The following is an 18,807-nucleotide window of genomic DNA, read 5'->3' as shown; positions in this document are numbered from 1 at the left end:
CAACACAACCCTTTGCTGTTACATCACACTGGCAGATTGATACAGTTACAATGTACTGACTATCCTACAGTGAGTACAATCGTGAACATCGTTTAGAGAGATAAGCTCCTGTGGGTCATTCTGTCTGAGACAAGGCTACTCACCTCTAGTAGGCGGTTGAACTGAGCCTTGAGCTCGAAGTAAGGTTTGGACTTGATGATGAACCTCTTGAGGGATTTCTGAAGGGTCTGGACACGTTGTTCTGCCTCCTGGCACAGCTGAGTGACCCGCTGGTGCTCCCTCTCGCTCCGCAGCCGCTCCTCCTCTGCCTCGTTCACCTGGGGAACACACACACACACACACAGCAGCCGTCGGTCATGCCTTTGGACATCAACCCGCCGTCACTCTCTAGGTGCCTCTTTCCCCATCAATCATCAGCATCAACACACTGGTCCTTTTACAAGGAGAACATAAACAGCAGCAGGATCCCTTATTTCACCTCACACCGTCCCTCACACACCAACCCTCACACACCGTCCCCCTCACACCGTCCCCCTCACACCGTCCCCCTCACACCGTCCCCCTCACACCGTCCCCCTCACACCGTCCCCCTCACACCGTTCCCCTCACACCGTCCCCCTCACACCGTCCCCCTCACACCAACCCCAACACGTCCCTCACACCAACCACAACACGTCCCTCACACCGTCCCCCTCACACCGTCCCCCTCACACCGTCCCCCTCACACCCACACCGTCCCCCTCACACCGTCCCCCTCACACCGTCCCCCTCACACCGTCCCCCTCACACCGTCCCCCTCACACCGTCCCCCTCACACCGTCCCCCTCACACCGTCCCCCTCACACCGTCCCCCTCACACCGTCCCTCAGGGAGCAACAAAGCATTATTAAGGCATCAGCAGCACTACCAGCTGTTAGGTGATGATAATACCTGGGTGAGAGTCCCTCTCTTCAATCTCACATATACACACACACACACACACACACACACACACGTTAAGTGCCCTGTGAATCACTTCCATAGCAGAACAGAATAGCGGCGCTCCATTACATGAGAACGTGGACGTCCAACCTTGATCTTTATAAAGAGTACTGGTCCACATGAATTAAGCACAGAGAGAGTGTCCGTCCCCCTGCTGGGAGACATAGTAAACAGCTGCTGATACCCTTAAAACATCCACTCTGAGGCTTAACGTTTCACATGGGACCTGATTCAACTACACACTTGTAGGATGAAGAGATTGATAGTTCTCACACCCTTTCCCCTCCACCACCATTCACCGTCTACCATAGATAATCACTAGCTTACTACTGGCTAAAGCTTATCTAGTACAAAGATAATCAACTCCAGGACTGGGTCATCAAATCAAATTGTGTCACATACACCCAATACAACAGACCTTCCTGTGAAATGATTACTTACAAGCCCTTAACTCGATGTATTGAACTGCATTGTTGGTTAAGAAAATATTTACTAAATAAACAATAAAATAACGAGGCTATATACAGCGGGTACAGGTTCCGAGTCAATGTGTGAGGATACAGGTTAATCGAGGTAATTTGTACATGCAGGTAGGGGTAAAGTGACTATGCATAGATAATGAACAGCGAGTAGCAGCAGTGGGGGGGGGGGTGTCAATGTAAATAGTCCGGGTGGCCATTTGATTCATTGTTCAGCAGTCTTATGGTTTGGGGGGGGTAGAAGCTGTTAAGGAGCATTTTGGTCCTAGACTTGGCGCTCCGGTACCGCTTGCCGTGCGGTAGTAGAGAGAACAGTCTATGACTGGGGTGACTGGAGTCTTTGACAATTTTTAGGGCCCTCCTCTGACACCGCCTGGTATAGAGGTCCTGGATGGCTGGAAGCTTGGCCCCGGTGATGTACTGGGCCGTACGCACTACCCTCTGTCCCCGGTGATGTACTGGTCCGTACGCACCACCCTCTGTCCCCGGTGATGTACTGGTCCGTACGCACCACCCTCTGGCCCTGGTGATGTACTGGGCCGTACGCACTACCCTCTGGCCCCGGTGATGTACTGGGCCGTACGCACTACCCTCTGGCCCCGGTGATGTACTGGGCCGTACGCACTACCCTCTGGCCCTGGTGATGTACTGGGCCGTACGCACTACCCTCTGGCCCTGGTGATGTACTGGTCCGTACGCACCACCCTCTGGCCCCGGTGATGTACTGGTCCGTACGCACCACCCTCTGTCCCTGGTGATGTACTGGGCCGTACGCACTACCCTCTGGCCCCGGTGATGTACTGGGCCGTACGCACTACCCTCTGGCCCCGGTGATGTACTGGGCCGTACGCACCACCCTCTGTCATCGTCTAATACAGAGAACATTTCTGTACCAGGTCAGAATCAGTCCCTGGTTAGAAAGAGAGAATTAAAAAAACACAAGTGTTTCAGCCCTCCAGGACCAAAGTTGAACCATTACCATAGACCCGGTCCTCGGTCCGCCATAGACGCTGTCCTCGGTCCGCCATAGACCCGGTCCTCGGTCCGCCATAGACCCGGTCCTCGGTCCGCCATAGACCCGGTCCTCGGTCCGCCATAGACACGGTCCTCGGTCCGCCACAGACCCGGTCCTCGGTCCGCCATAGACCCGGTCCTCGGTCCGCCACAGACCCGGTCCTCGGTCCGCCACAGACCCGGTCCTCGGTCCGCCACAGACCCGGTCCTCGGTCCGCCACAGACCCGGTCCTCGGTCCGCCACAGACCCGGTCCTCGGTCCGCCATAGACCCGGTCCTCGGTCCGCCATAGACCCGGTCCTCGGTCCGCCATAGACCCGGTCCTCGGTCCGCCATAGACCCGGTCCTCGGTCCGCCATAGACCCGGTCCTCGGTCCGCCATAGACCCGGTCCTCGGTCCGCCATAGACCCGGTCCTCGGTCCGCCATAGACCCGGTCCTCGGTCCGCCCTAGACCCGGTCCTCGGTCCGCCATAGACCCGTCCTCGGTCCGCCATAGACCCGTCCTCGGTCCGCCATAGACCCGTCCTCGGTCTTCTTAAAACGGTCTGCCATAGACCCGTCCTCGGTCTTCTTAAAACGGTCTGCCATAGACCCGTCCTCGGTCTTCTTAAAACGGTCTGCCATAGACCCGTCCTCGGTCTTCTTAAAACGGTCTGCCATAGACCCGTCCTCGGTCTTCTTAAAACGGTCTGCCATAGACCCGTCCTCGGTCTTCTTAAAACGGTCTGCCATAGACCCGTCCTCGGTCTTCTTAAAACGGTCTGCCATAGACCCGTCCTCGGTCTTCTTAAAACGGTCTGCCATAGACCCGTCCTCGGTCTTCTTAACGGTCTGCCATAGACCCGTCCTCGGTCTTCTTAACGGTCTGCCATAGACCCGTCCTCGGTCTTCTTAACGGTCTGTCATAGACCCGTCCTAAGTCTTCTTAAAACGGTCTGCCATAGACCCGTCCTAAGTCTTCTTAACGGTCTGCCATAGACCCGTCCTAAGTCTTCTTAACGGTCTGCCATAGACCCGTCCTAAGTCTTCTTAACGGTCTGCCATAGACCCGTCCTCGGTCTTCTTAACGGTCTGCCATAGACCCGTCCTAAGTCTTCTTAACGGTCTGCCATAGACCCGTCCTAAGTCTTCTTAAAACGGTCTGCCATAGACCCGTCCTCGGTCTTCTTAAAACGGTCTGCCATAGACCCGTCCTCGGTCTTCTTAAAACGGTCTGCCATAGACCCGTCCTCGGTCTTCTTAAAACGGTCTGCCATAGACCCGTCCTCGGTCTTCTTAAAACGGGCTGCCATAGACCCGTCCTCGGTCTTCTTAACGGGCTGCCATAGACCCGTCCTCGGTCTTCTTAACGGTCTGGACATAGACCCGTCCTCGGTCTTCTTAACGGTCTGCCATAGACCCGTCCTCGGTCTTCTTAACGGTCTGTCATAGACCCGTCCTCAGGTCTTCTTAACGGGCTGCCATAGACCCGTCCTCGGTCTGCCATAGACCGGTCCTCGGTCTGCCATAGACCGGTCCTCGGTCTGCCATAGACCGGTCCTCGGTCTGCCATAGACCGGTCCTCGGTCTGCCATAGACCGGTCCTCGGTCTGCCATAGACCGGTCCTCGGTCTGCCACAGACCCGTCCTCGGTCTTCTTAACGGTCTGCCACAGACCCGTCCTCGGGCTTCTTAACGGTCTGCCACAGACCCGTCCTCGGTCTTCTTAACGGTCTGCCACAGACCCGTCCTCGGTCTTCTTAACGGTCTGCCACAGACCCGCCCTCGGTCTTCTTAAAACGGTCTGCCACAGACCCGTCCTCGGTCTTCTTAACAGTCTGCCACAGACCCGTCCTCGGTCTTCTTAACGGTCTGCCACAGACCCGCCCTCGGTCTTCTTAACGGTCTGCCACAGACCCGCCCTCGGTCTTCTTAAAACGGTCTGCCACAGACCCGCCCTCGGTCTTCTTAAAACGGTCTGCCACAGACCCGCCCTCGGTCTTCTTAAAACGGTCTGCCACAGACCCGCCCTCGGTCTTCTTAAAACGGTCTGCCACAGACCCGCCCTCGGTCTTCTTAAAACGGTCTGCCACAGACCCGCCCTCGGTCTTCTTAAAACGGTCTGCCACAGACCCGCCCTCGGTCTTCTTAAAACGGTCTGCCACAGACCCGTCCTCGGTCTTCTTAAAACGGTCTGCCACAGACCCGTCCTCGGTCTTCTTAAAACGGTCTGCCACAGACCCGTCCTCGGTCTTCTTAAAACGGTCTGCCACAGACCCGTCCTCGGTCTTCTTAAAACGGTCTGCCACAGACCCGTCCTCGGTCTTCTTAAAACGGTCTGCCACAGACCCGTCCTCGGTCTTCTTAAAACGGTCTGCCACAGACCCGTCCTCGGTCTTCTTAAAACGGTCTGCCATAGACCCGTCCTCGGTCTTCTTAAAACGGTCTGCCATAGACCCGTCCTCGGTCTTCTTAAAACGGTCTGCCATAGACCCGTCCTCGGTCTTCTTAAAACGGTCTGCCATAGACCCGTCCTCGGTCTTCTTAAAACGGTCTGCCATAGACCCGTCCTCGGTCTTCTTAAAACGGTCTGCCATAGACCCGTCCTCGGTCTTCTTAAAACGGTCTGCCATAGACCCGTCCTCGGTCTTCTTAACGGTCTGCCATAGACCCGTCCTCGGTCTTCTTAACGGTCTGCCATAGACCCGTCCTCGGTCTTCTTAACGGTCTGTCATAGACCCGTCCTCGGTCTTCTTAACGGTCTGTCATAGACCCGTCCTAAGTCTTCTTAAAACGGTCTGCCATAGACCCGTCCTAAGTCTTCTTAACGGTCTGCCATAGACCCGTCCTCGGTCTTCTTAACAGTCTGCCATAGACCCGTCCTCGGTCTTCTTAAAACGGGCTGCCATAGACCCGTCCTCGGTCTTCTTAACGGGCTGCCATAGACCCGTCCTCGGTCTTCTTAACGGTCTGGACATAGACCCGTCCTCGGTCTTCTTAACGGTCTGCCATAGACCCGTCCTCGGTCTTCTTAACGGTCTGTCATAGACCCGTCCTCAGGTCTTCTTAACGGGCTGCCATAGACCGGTCCTCGGTCTGCCATAGACCGGTCCTCGGTCTGCCATAGACCGGTCCTCGGTCTGCCATAGACCGGTCCTCGGTCTGCCATAGACCGGTCCTCGGTCTGCCATAGACCGGTCCTCGGTCTGCCACAGACCCGTCCTCGGTCTTCTTAACGGTCTGCCACAGACCCGTCCTCGGGCTTCTTAACGGTCTGCCACAGACCCGTCCTCGGTCTTCTTAACGGTCTGCCACAGACCCGTCCTCGGTCTTCTTAACGGTCTGCCACAGACCCGCCCTCGGTCTTCTTAAAACGGTCTGCCACAGACCCGCCCTCGGTCTTCTTAAAACGGTTTGCCACAGACCCGTCCTCGGTCTTCTTAAAACGGTCTGCCACAGACCCGCCCTCGGTCTTCTTAAAACGGTCTGCCACAGACCCGTCCTCGGTCTTCTTAAAACGGTCTGCCACAGACCCGTCCTCGGTCTTCTTAAAACGGTCTGCCACAGACCCGTCCTCGGTCTTCTTAAAACGGTCTGCCACAGACCCGTCCTCGGTCTTCTTAAAACGGTCTGCCACAGACCCGTCCTCGGTCTTCTTAAAACGGTCTGCCACAGACCCGTCCTCGGTCTTCTTAAAACGGTCTGCCACAGACCCGTCCTCGGTCTTCTTAAAACGGTCTGCCACAGACCCGTCCTCGGTCTTCTTAAAACGGTCTGCCATAGACCCGTCCTCGGTCTTCTTAAAACGGTCTGCCATAGACCCGTCCTCGGTCTTCTTAAAACGGTCTGCCATAGACCCGTCCTCGGTCTTCTTAAAACGGTCTGCCATAGACCCGTCCTCGGTCTTCTTAAAACGGTCTGCCATAGACCCGTCCTCGGTCTTCTTAAAACGGTCTGCCATAGACCCGTCCTCGGTCTTCTTAACGGTCTGCCATAGACCCGTCCTCGGTCTTCTTAACGGTCTGCCATAGACCCGTCCTCGGTCTTCTTAACGGTCTGCCATAGACCCGTCCTCGGTCTTCTTAACGGTCTGCCATAGACCCGTCCTCGGTCTTCTTAACGGTCTGTCATAGACCCGTCCTAAGTCTTCTTAAAACGGTCTGCCATAGACCCGTCTTAAGTCTTCTTAACGGTCTGCCATAGACCCGTCCTCGGTCTTCTTAACGGTCTGCCATAGACCCGTCCTCGGTCTTCTTAACGGTCTGCCATAGACCCGTCCTCGGTCTTCTTAACGGTCTGTCATAGACCCGTCCTAAGTCTTCTTAAAACGGTCTGCCATAGACCCGTCCTAAGTCTTCTTAAAACGGTCTGCCATAGACCCGTCCTAAGTCTTCTTAACGGTCTGCCATAGACCCGTCCTCGGTCTTCTTAACGGTCTGTCATAGACCGTCCTAAGTCTTCTTAACGGTCTGCCATAGACCCGTCCTCGGTCTTCTTAACGGTCTGCCATAGACCCGTCCTAAGTCTTCTTAAAACGGTCTGCCATAGACCCGTCCTCGGTCTTCTTAAAACGGTCTGCCATAGACCCGTCCTCGGTCTTCTTAAAACGGTCTGCCATAGACCCGTCCTCGGTCTTCTTAAAACGGTCTGCCATAGACCCGTCCTCGGTCTTCTTAAAACGGTCTGCCATAGACCCGTCCTCGGTCTTCTTAACGGTCTGCCATAGACCCGTCCTCGGTCTTCTTAACGGTCTGCCATAGACCCGTCCTCGGTCTTCTTAACGGTCTGCCATAGACCCGTCCTCGGTCTTCTTAACGGTCTGCCATAGACCCGTCCTCGGTCTTCTTAGCGGTCTGCCATAGACCCGTCCTCGGTCTTCTTAACGGTCTGCCATAGACCCGTCCTCGGTCTTCTTAACGGTCTGCCATAGACCCGTCCTCGGTCTTCTTAACGGTCTGCCATAGACCCGTCCTCGGTCTTCTTAACGGTCTGCCATAGACCCGTCCTCGGTCTTCTTAACGGTCTGCCATAGACCCGTCCTCGGTCTTCTTAACGGTCTGCCATAGACCCGTCCTCGGTCTTCTTAACGGTCTGCCATAGACCCGTCCTCGGTCTTCTTAACGGTCTGTCATAGACCCGTCCTAAGTCTTCTTAAAACGGTCTGCCATAGACCCGTCCTAAGTCTTCTTAACGGTCTGCCATAGACCCGTCCTCGGTCTTCTTAACGGTCTGCCATAGACCCGGTCTAAGTCTTCTTAACGGTCTGCCATAGACCCGGTCTAAGTCTTCTTAAAACGGTCTGCCATAGACCCGTCCTCGGTCTTCTTAAAACGGTCTGCCATAGACCCGTCCTCGGTCTTCTTAAAACGGTCTGCCATAGACCCGTCCTCGGTCTTCTTAACGGTCTGCCATAGACCCGTCCTCGGTCTTCTTAACGGTCTGCCACAGACCCGTCCTCGGTCTTCTTAACGGTCTGCCACAGACCCGTCCTCGGTCTTCTTAAAACGGTCTGCCACAGACCCGTCCTCGGTCTTCTTAAAACGGTCTGCCACAGACCCGTCCTCGGTCTTCTTAAAACGGTCTGCCACAGACCCGTCCTCGGTCTTCTTAAAACGGTCTGCCACAGACCCGTCCTCGGTCTTCTTAAAACGGTCTGCCACAGACCCGTCCTCGGTCTTCTTAAAACGGTCTGCCACAGACCCGTCCTCGGTCTTCTTAAAACGGTCTGCCACAGACCCGTCCTCGGTCTTCTTAAAACGGTCTGCCACAGACCCGTCCTCGGTCTTCTTAAAACGGTCTGCCATAGACCCGTCCTCGGTCTTCTTAAAACGGTCTGCCATAGACCCGTCCTCGGTCTTCTTAAAACGGTCTGCCATAGACCCGTCCTCGGTCTTCTTAAAACGGTCTGCCATAGACCCGTCCTCGGTCTTCTTAACGGTCTGCCATAGACCCGTCCTCGGTCTTCTTAACGGTCTGTCATAGACCCGTCCTAAGTCTTCTTAAAACGGTCTGCCATAGACCCGTCCTAAGTCTTCTTAACGGTCTGCCATAGACCCGTCCTCGGTCTTCTTAACGGTCTGCCATAGACCCGTCCTCGGTCTTCTTAACGGTCTGCCATAGACCCGTCCTCGGTCTTCTTAACGGTCTGCCATAGACCCGGTCTAAGTCTTCTTAAAACGGTCTGCCATAGACCCGTCCTCGGTCTTCTTAAAACGGTCTGCCATAGACCCGTCCTCGGTCTTCTTAAAACGGTCTGCCATAGACCCGTCCTCGGTCTTCTTAACGGTCTTCCATAGACCCGTCCTCGGTCTTCTTAAAACGGTCTGCCATAGACCCGTCCTCGGTCTTCTTAAAACGGTCTGCCATAGACCCGTCCTCGGTCTTCTTAACGGTCTGCCATAGACCCGTCCTCGGTCTTCTTAACGGTCTGCCATAGACCCGTCCTCGGTCTTCTTAACGGTCTGCCATAGACCCGTCCTCGGTCTTCTTAACGGTCTGTCATAGACCCGTCCTCGGTCTTCTTAACGGTCTGTCATAGACCCGTCCTAAGTCTTCTTAAAACGGTCTGCCATAGACCCGTCCTAAGTCTTCTTAAAACGGTCTGCCATAGACCCGTCCTAAGTCTTCTTAACGGTCTGCCATAGACCCGTCCTCGGTCTTCTTAACGGTCTGTCATAGACCGTCCTAAGTCTTCTTAACGGTCTGCCATAGACCCGTCCTCGGTCTTCTTAACGGTCTGCCATAGACCCGTCCTCGGTCTTCTTAACGGTCTGCCATAGACCCGTCCTAAGTCTTCTTAAAACGGTCTGCCATAGACCCGTCCTCGGTCTTCTTAAAACGGTCTGCCATAGACCCGTCCTCGGTCTTCTTAAAACGGTCTGCCATAGACCCATCCTCGGTCTTCTTAACGGTCTGCCATAGACCCGTCCTCGGTCTTCTTAACGGTCTGCCATAGACCCGTCCTCGGTCTTCTTAACGGTCTGCCATAGACCCGTCCTCGGTCTTCTTAACGGTCTGCCATAGACCCGTCCTCGGTCTTCTTAGCGGTCTGCCATAGACCCGTCCTCGGTCTTCTTAGCGGTCTGCCATAGACCCGTCCTCGGTCTTCTTAACGGTCTGCCATAGACCCGTCCTCGGTCTTCTTAACGGTCTGCCATAGACCCGTCCTCGGTCTTCTTAACGGTCTGCCATAGACCCGTCCTCGGTCTTCTTAACGGTCTGCCATAGACCCGTCCTCGGTCTTCTTAACGGTCTGCCATAGACCCGTCCTAAGTCTTCTTAACGGTCTGCCATAGACCCGTCCTAAGTCTTCTTAACGGTCTGCCATAGACCCGTCCTAAGTCTTCTTAACGGTCTGCCATAGACCCGGTCTAAGTCTTCTTAAAACGGTCTGCCATAGACCCGGTCTAAGTCTTCTTAAAACGGTCTGCCATAGACCCGTCCTCGGTCTTCTTAAAACGGTCTGCCATAGACCCGTCCTCGGTCTTCTTAAAACGGTCTGCCATAGACCCGTCCTCGGTCTTCTTAAAACGGTCTGCCATAGACCCGTCCTCGGTCTTCTTAAAACGGTCTGCCATAGACCCGTCCTCGGTCTTCTTAACGGTCTGCCATAGACCCGTCCTCGGTCTTCTTAACGGTCTGCCATAGACCCGTCCTCGGTCTTCTTAACGGTCTGCCATAGACCCGTCCTCGGTCTTCTTAACGGTCTGCCATAGACCCGTCCTCGGTCTTCTTAACGGTCTGCCATAGACCCGTCCTCGGTCTTCTTAACGGTCTGCCATAGACCCGTCCTCGGTCTTCTTAACGGTCTGCCATAGACCCGTCCTCGGTCTTCTTAACGGTCTGCCATAGACCCGTCCTCGGTCTTCTTAACGGTCTGCCATAGACCCGTCCTCGGTCTTCTTAACGGTCTGCCATAGACCCGTCCTCGGTCTTCTTAACGGTCTGCCATAGACCCGTCCTCGGTCTTCTTAACGGTCTGCCATAGACCCGTCCTCGGTCTTCTTAACGGTCTGCCATAGACCCGTCCTCGGTCTTCTTAACGGTCTGCCATAGACCCGTCCTCGGTCTTCTTAACGGTCTGCCATAGACCCGTCCTAAGTCTTCTTAAAACGGTCTGCCATAGACCCGTCCTCGGTCTTCTTAAAACGGTCTGCCATAGACCCGTCCTCGGTCTTCTTAAAACGGTCTGCCATAGACCCGTCCTCGGTCTTCTTAAAACGGTCTGCCATAGACCCGTCCTCGGTCTTCTTAACGGTCTGCCATAGACCCGTCCTCGGTCTTCTTAACGGTCTGCCATAGACCCGTCCTCGGTCTTCTTAACGGTCTGCCATAGACCCGTCCTCGGTCTTCTTAACGGTCTGCCATAGACCCGTCCTCGGTCTTCTTAGCGGTCTGCCATAGACCCGTCCTCGGTCTTCTTAACGGTCTGCCATAGACCCGTCCTCGGTCTTCTTAACGGTCTGCCATAGACCCGTCCTCGGTCTTCTTAACGGTCTGCCATAGACCCGTCCTCGGTCTTCTTAACGGTCTGCCATAGACCCGTCCTCGGTCTTCTTAACGGTCTGCCATAGACCCGTCCTCGGTCTTCTTAACGGTCTGCCATAGACCCGTCCTCGGTCTTCTTAACGGTCTGCCATAGACCCGTCCTCGGTCTTCTTAACGGTCTGCCATAGACCCGTCCTAGGTCTTCTTAACGGTCTGCCATAGACCCGTCCTAAGTCTTCTTAACGGTCTGCCATAGACCCGTCCTAAGTCTTCTTAACGGTCTGCCATAGACCCGTCCTCGGTCTTCTTAACGGTCTGCCATAGACCCGGTCTAAGTCTTCTTAAAACGGTCTGCCATAGACCCGGTCTAAGTCTTCTTAAAACGGTCTGCCATAGACCCGTCCTCGGTCTTCTTAAAACGGTCTGCCATAGACCCGTCCTCGGTCTTCTTAAAACGGTCTGCCATAGACCCGTCCTCGGTCTTCTTAAAACGGTCTGCCATAGACCCGTCCTCGGTCTTCTTAAAACGGTCTGCCATAGACCCGTCCTCGGTCTTCTTAACGGTCTGCCATAGACCCGTCCTCGGTCTTCTTAACGGTCTGCCATAGACCCGTCCTCGGTCTTCTTAACGGTCTGCCATAGACCCGTCCTCGGTCTTCTTAACGGTCTGCCATAGACCCGTCCTCGGTCTTCTTAACGGTCTGCCATAGACCCGTCCTCGGTCTTCTTAACGGTCTGCCATAGACCCGTCCTCGGTCTTCTTAACGGTCTGCCATAGACCCGTCCTCGGTCTTCTTAACGGTCTGCCATAGACCCGTCCTCGGTCTTCTTAACGGTCTGCCATAGACCCGTCCTCGGTCTTCTTAACGGTCTGCCATAGACCCGTCCTCGGTCTTCTTAACGGTCTGCCATAGACCCGTCCTCGGTCTTCTTAACGGTCTGCCATAGACCCGTCCTCGGTCTTCTTAACGGTCTGCCATAGACCCGTCCTCGGTCTTCTTAACGGTCTGCCATAGACCCGTCCTAGGTCTTCTTAAAACGGTCTGCCATAGACCCGTCCTCGGTCTTCTTAAAACGGTCTGCCATAGACCCGTCCTCGGTCTTCTTAAAACGGTCTGCCATAGACCCGTCCTCGGTCTTCTTAACGGTCTGCCATAGACCCGTCCTCGGTCTTCTTAACGGTCTGCCATAGACCCGTCCTCGGTCTTCTTAACGGTCTGCCATAGACCCGTCCTCGGTCTTCTTAACGGTCTGCCATAGACCCGTCCTCGGTCTTCTTAACGGTCTGCCATAGACCCGTCCTCGGTCTTCTTAGCGGTCTGCCATAGACCCGTCCTCGGTCTTCTTAACGGTCTGCCATAGACCCGTCCTCGGTCTTCTTAACGGTCTGCCATAGACCCGTCCTCGGTCTTCTTAACGGTCTGCCATAGACCCGTCCTCGGTCTTCTTAACGGTCTGCCATAGACCCGTCCTCGGTCTTCTTAACGGTCTGCCATAGACCCGTCCTCGGTCTTCTTAACGGTCTGCCATAGACCCGTCCTCGGTCTTCTTAACGGTCTGCCATAGACCCGTCCTAAGTCTTCTTAACGGTCTGCCATAGACCCGTCCTAAGTCTTCTTAACGGTCTGCCATAGACCCGTCCTAAGTCTTCTTAACGGTCTGCCATAGACCCGTCCTCGGTCTTCTTAACGGTCTGCCATAGACCCGGTCTAAGTCTTCTTAAAACGGTCTGCCATAGACCCGGTCTAAGTCTTCTTAAAACGGTCTGCCATAGACCCGTCCTCGGTCTTCTTAAAACGGTCTGCCATAGACCCGTCCTCGGTCTTCTTAAAACGGTCTGCCATAGACCCGGTCTAAGTCTTCTTAAAACGGTCTGCCATAGACCCGTCCTCGGTCTTCTTAAAACGGTCTGCCATAGACCCGTCCTCGGTCTTCTTAAAACGGTCTGCCATAGACCCGTCCTCGGTCTTCTTAAAACGGTCTGCCATAGACCCGTCCTCGGTCTTCTTAAAACGGTCTGCCATAGACCCGTCCTCGGTCTTCTTAACGGTCTGCCATAGACCCGTCCTCGGTCTTCTTAACGGTCTGCCATAGACCCGTCCTCGGTCTTCTTAACGGTCTGCCATACACCCGTCCTCGGTCTTCTTAACGGTCTGCCATAGACCCGTCCTCGGTCTTCTTAACGGTCTGCCATAGACCCGTCCTCGGTCTTCTTAACGGTCTGCCATAGACCCGTCCTCGGTCTTCTTAACGGTCTGCCATAGACCCGTCCTCGGTCTTCTTAACGGTCTGCCATAGACCCGTCCTCGGTCTTCTTAACGGTCTGCCATAGACCCGTCCTCGGTCTTCTTAACGGTCTGCCATAGACCCGTCCTCGGTCTTCTTAACGGTCTGCCATAGACCCGTCCTCGGTCTTCTTAACGGTCTGCCATAGACCCGTCCTCGGTCTTCTTAACGGTCTGCCATAGACCCGTCCTCGGTCTTCTTAACGGTCTGCCATAGACCCGTCCTCGGTCTTCTTAACGGTCTGCCATAGACCCGTCCTCGGTCTTCTTAACGGTCTGCCATAGACCCGTCCTCGGTCTGTCATAGACCCGTCCTCGGTCTTCTTAACGGTCTGCCATAGACCCGTCCTCGGTCTGTCATAGACCCGTCCTCGGTCTTCTTAAAACGGTCTGCCATAGACCCGTCCTCGGTCTTCTTAAAACGGTCTGCCATAGACCCCTCCTCGGTCTTCTTAAAACGGTCTGCCATAGACCCGTCCTCGGTCTTCTTAACGGTCTGCCATAGACCCGTCGTCGGTCTTCTTAACGGTCTGCCATAGACCCGTCCTCGGTCTTCTTAACGGTCTGCCATAGACCCGTCCTTGGTCTGCCATAGACCCGTCCTCGGTCTTCTTAAAACAGTCTGCCATAGACCCGTCCTCGGTCTGCCATAGACCCGTTCTCTGTCTTCTTAACGGTCTGCCATAGACCCCTTCTCTGTCTTCTTAACGGTCTGTCATAGACCCGTTCTCTGTCTTCATAACGGTCTGTCATAGACCCGTCCTCGGTCTTCATAACCCTCTGTCATAGATATAGCTTTAGCCATTAGTGCTGAGCAATTAACCGAAATGTCAGTTTTTTTTGTGATTATTAAACTAATTAACCGATGTCGGTTAAATTATTTGAATTCCACTTAGTTCTGGTGTTTTTCAGCCCAAAGCGCTGCTTCTCTAGAGAGAAGTCAAGAACTATGTGGGACGCTGAAGGGAGTTGTAGTTTTCATTAGGCAAATATTCAACCTAGTTCAGCAACAAACAAAAAACAAACGTGGTAATTAACTACATGACCATAATCCATTGCGCCTGTTATTTCCATCTCGGACAAAGATGGATAGACTTTAAACGCCTGCTACCTTAAATTAGAGATACACATAGCCTGTACGAGAGAGGACTGACTGTACACAAAGACGAGAGAGAGGGATAGAGACAGTTGGTGAAAGTATGCCTGATCTACTTTGAAGAAGTGGTAAAATGATTTGGTCAGACAGCTCTGCCCCACGCTTAGACAGGCTAGCTAAATAGGATGACTACAGACAGTATGGGGAGTACAGCGATAACACTGTCTGGCTGGCTGAGCAGAGTCTGACATTAAAAATAATTAGGTCTACCTCACGTGGACCTGACAGAGACAAGGGAATATTTTCAACGTTTTGGCAATTGAATGTTCACTATTTTGGGCTTTGGAATTTCCATTAAAAAGCTCAACATTATTTTATATTTAAAATAATTATCAAACCAAACGGACCTCAAAAAGCACTAATCTCTCAGCACTATTAGCCACAAGTATTCACTGTCTAGTACAAAGATAACCAACTCCTGGACTTTGGGTTGAAGTACTAATGTGGCTTTCTTTCTACCTGGTAGTGAACCACTCACCTGCTATACCACGTCTGACTCAGTCCCTGATGAGAAAGAGAAGATGAAACCAGAAATGTTCTTTAGGCCCACCAGAACCAGAGTTGAATAGCCCTGGCCCTGTATTCATAAAGCATTTCAGAGATCAGCACTCCTGGTCTGCCATAGCTACGACCTGTCCTCTCCCTTGGAGGACCCCCTCCTCTCTCTCTGTACCTTGGAGGACCCCCTCCTCTCTCTCTCTCTCTCTCTCTCTGTACCTTGGAGGACCCCCTCCTCTCTCTGTGTGTACCTTGGAGGACCCCCTCCTCTCTCTCTGTACCTTGGAGGACCCCCTCCTCTCTCTCTCTCTGTACCTTGGAGGACCCCCTCCTCTCTCTCTCTCTCTGTACCTTGGAGGACCCCCTCCTCTCTCTCTCTCTCTCTGTACCTTGGAGGACCCCCTCCTCTCTCTCTCTCTCTCTGTACCTTGGAGGACCCCCTCCTCTCTCTCTCTCTCTGTGTACCTTGGAGGACCCCCTCCTCTCTCTCTCTCTCTCTCTGTGTACCTTGGAGGACCCCCTCCTCTCTCTCTCTCTCTCTGTACCTTGGAGGACCCCCTGCTCTCTCTCTCTCTCTCTCTGTACCTTGGAGGACCCCCTCCTCTCTCTCTCTCTGTACCTTGGAGGACCCCCTCCTCTCTCTCTCTCTCTGTACCTTGGAGGACCCCCTCCTCTCTCTCTCTCTCTGTACCTTGGAGGACCCCCTCCTCTCTCTCTCTCTCTGTACCTTGGAGGACCCCCTCCTCTCTCTCTCTCTGTACCTTGGAGGACCCCCTCCTCTCTCTCTCTCTGTACCTTGGAGGACCCCCTCCTCTCTCTCTCTCTCTGTACCTTGGAGGACCCCCTCCTCTCTCTCTCTCTGTACCTTGGAGGACCCCCTCCTCTCTCTCTCTCTGTACCTTGGAGGACCCCCACCTCTCTCTCTCTGTACCTTGGAGGACCCCCACCTCTCTCTCTCTCTGTACCTTGGAGGACCCCCACCTCTCTCTCTCTCTGTACCTTGGAGGACCCCCTCCTCTCTCTCTGTACCTTGGAGGACCCCCTCCTCTCTCTCTGTACCTTGGAGGACCCCCTCCTCTCTCTCTGTACCTTGGAGGACCCCCTCCTCTCTCTCTGTACCTTGGAGGACCCCCTCCTCTCTCTCTCTCTCTGTACCTTGGAGGACCCCCACCTCTCTCTCTCTCTCTCTCTGTACCTTGGAGGACCCCCACCTCTCTCTCTCTCTCTCTCTGTACCTTGGAGGACCCCCACCTCTCTCTCTCTGTACCTTGGAGGACCCCCACCTCTCTCTCTCTCTCTGTACCTTGGAGGACCCCCACCTCTCTCTCTCTCTCTGTACCTTGGAGGACCCCCACCTCTCTCTCTCTCTGTACCTTGGAGGACCCCCTCCTCTCTCTCTGTACCTTGGAGGACCCCCTCCTCTCTCTCTCTCTCTGTACCTTGGAGGACCCCCTCCTCTCTCTCTCTCTCTGTACCTTGGAGGACCCCCTCCTCTCTCTCTCTCTCTCTGTACCTTGGAGGACCCCCTCCTCTCTCTCTCTCTGTACCTTGGAGGACCCCCTCCTCTCTCTCTCTCTGTACCTTGGAGGACCCCCTCCTCTCTCTCTCTCTGTACCTTGGAGGACCCCCTCTCTCTCTCTCTCTGTACCTTGGAGGACCCCCTCCTCTCTCTCTGTACCTTGGAGGACCCCCTCCTCTCTCTCTGTACCTTGGAGGACCCCCTCCTCTCTCCGTCTGTACCTTGGAGGACCCCCTCCTCTCTCCGTCTGTACCTTGGAGGACCCCCTCCTCTCTCCGTCTGTACCTTGGAGGACCCCCTCCTCTCTCCGTCTGTACCTTGGAGGTGGCGTGGTTGAGCATCTCCTGCCAGGTGGGGTCCAGCGTGTTCCTGTCTGCCAGGAGCCCCTGCTCTGCCACGTACACCATCTCTCTGGCAGCAGTATGCATGGAGACGGCTCTCTCGTACCGCAACGCTGCCTTCTGCGTCTCCTGCTGGGCCTATGAAAACAACAACCAATCACAGTTCAGCTAAGGACACTACAATGAATCATAGTAAAGAGAGACACCACAACCAAATCAAAAGTTCAGTAACAGACACACCACAACCAACCAGACGACAAACCAATTACTAAAGTGGCGAATATTTACTTACAGTAAAGTTTAAAATGTAATTCCCATTGACATCAATCCATGACTAAATGAAAATCTGATTTAAATGGAAGTTAGGATTAGCCTCTAAAATCAGGAGAATGATGGTGGTGACAGTGAGGAAAACAGGAAGTCTCCCCGTCACCAGCTATAAAACAAGAAGACGTCAGCAACAGCTACAAATCATAGAGAAGTGAACCATGAAAATAGCTGATCGTCATCGTATTCTAGTCATGCTAGTTGGTAAATTATGTCAAAGCCAGAGAGGGGGAAGATTTGTCCATATTGGTTTAGGGAGAAGGATAGGGGCACTTCGAGACAAGGTGTAGGTCCCAAATGGCACCCTATGCCCTATACATAGTGCACTACTACCCATAGAGCCCTGGTCAAAAGTAGTGCACTATAAAAGGGAATAGGGTGCCATTTGGAACACTCAAGGTGACTCAGAATCCCAGGGGAGGGTAGAGCCGATGTACCCGCAGAGAGGCCGCATCAGCAGGAGGGGGCGGGGTCGGATGGACGCACAAGGTCTGCCATAGACCCGTCCTCGGTCTTCTTCTCTTTCTCAAAGTTTAGGGTCGTCAGGCAAAGATTGATGACTGCTTCACCAGTTATAATCATTTTTTGTGACACGGTTCCCTTGACCGTCTGTCTCGCTCAATAGCAGTCAGACGTGTGCCAGGTCAAACCAAGCAACGGTTTTGTGGACAGAATAATAAAAATAAAAATCACCCAAAAAAAAGGAGTGCTTGGTTGTCTCGTCTCCTGAATAGACGTCGACGTAGTTCACACCTAAATGCCTGAATTATACCTAAATTATACCGCCCAGATTCTTTCTACTTTTCTCATCTACACCTCCTTCAGAAAGTATTCATACACCTGGGCTTATTCCACATTTTGTTGTGTTACAGCCTGAATTCAAAAAAGGATTGAAAAATGAAAAGCTGAAATGTCTTGAGTTAACAAAGGGGTTGAATACTTCTTAAGGCAAACAGAGACAGGTTGGAGGAGGAAAAGGTGCTTAACAAGTCACATAAGTTGCATGGACTCACTGTGTACAATAACGTTTAACATGATTTTTGAATGAATACCTCAACTCTGTACCCGCACATACAATTATCTGTAAGGTCCCTCGGGGGAGAAGTGAATTTCAAAAAACACATTTCAACCACAAAGACCAGGGAGGTTTTACAATGCCTCGCAAAGAAGGGCACCTATTGGTAGATTAAATAAAAAAAAGCCGACATTGAATATCCCTTTGAGCGTGGTGAAGTTATTAATTGCAAGTTGGTTGATGCATCAATAAACCCAGTTACTACAAAGATACAGGCATCCGGCCTAACTCAGTTGCCGGAGAGGAAGGAAACCTAACTCAGTTGCCGGAGAGGAAGGAAAAATATACACTGGAGTTGCTTACCAAGAAGACAGTAAATGTTCCTGAGTGGCCGAGTTACAGTTTTCACTTAAATCTACTTAAATCTATGGAAAGACCTGAAAATGGTTGTCTAGCAACCAATTTTACAGAGCTTGAAGAATTTTGAAAATAATAAAAAAAAAAAAAAAAAAAAAAAAAAAATGGGCAAATGTTGCACAATCCAGGTGGGGAAAGATCTTAGAGACTTACCCAGAAACACTCACAGCTGTCATTTAACACATTTTGCAAAATTTCTTTAAAAAAAACATGTTTTCACTTTGTCATTATGGGGTATTGAGCGTACATGGGTGAGGGGGGAAAAGAAGATATAGCCTGAATTCAAAATAGATTATAACAACAAAAT

The 18,807-nt window shown here is 53.1% G+C and overlaps 1 protein-coding gene across 1 annotated transcript in view; it reads right to left on the bottom strand.

Annotated features, from left to right (window-relative positions):
* The window catches only part of sh3bp5lb (SH3-binding domain protein 5-like, b), a 28,949-nt gene that overhangs the window by 3,030 nt on the left and 7,112 nt on the right, over positions 1 to 18,807 (bottom strand). Inside the window, exons 4-5 of the mRNA XM_055877341.1 lie at positions 16,718 to 16,879; positions 144 to 317 (exon numbers count right to left, since the gene is read on the bottom strand). Of these exons, the coding sequence (XP_055733316.1) occupies positions 144 to 317; positions 16,718 to 16,879 (336 nt within the window). The remainder of the gene's footprint in view (positions 1 to 143; positions 318 to 16,717; positions 16,880 to 18,807) is intronic.

This window comes from Salvelinus fontinalis, chromosome 22 (genome assembly GCF_029448725.1).
Source record: "Salvelinus fontinalis isolate EN_2023a chromosome 22, ASM2944872v1, whole genome shotgun sequence".
NCBI classification, from domain to species: Eukaryota; Metazoa; Chordata; class Actinopteri; order Salmoniformes; family Salmonidae; genus Salvelinus; species Salvelinus fontinalis.
The sequence above is the reverse complement of the archived record's forward strand: the minus strand, read 5'-3'. Positions and strand labels throughout refer to the sequence as shown.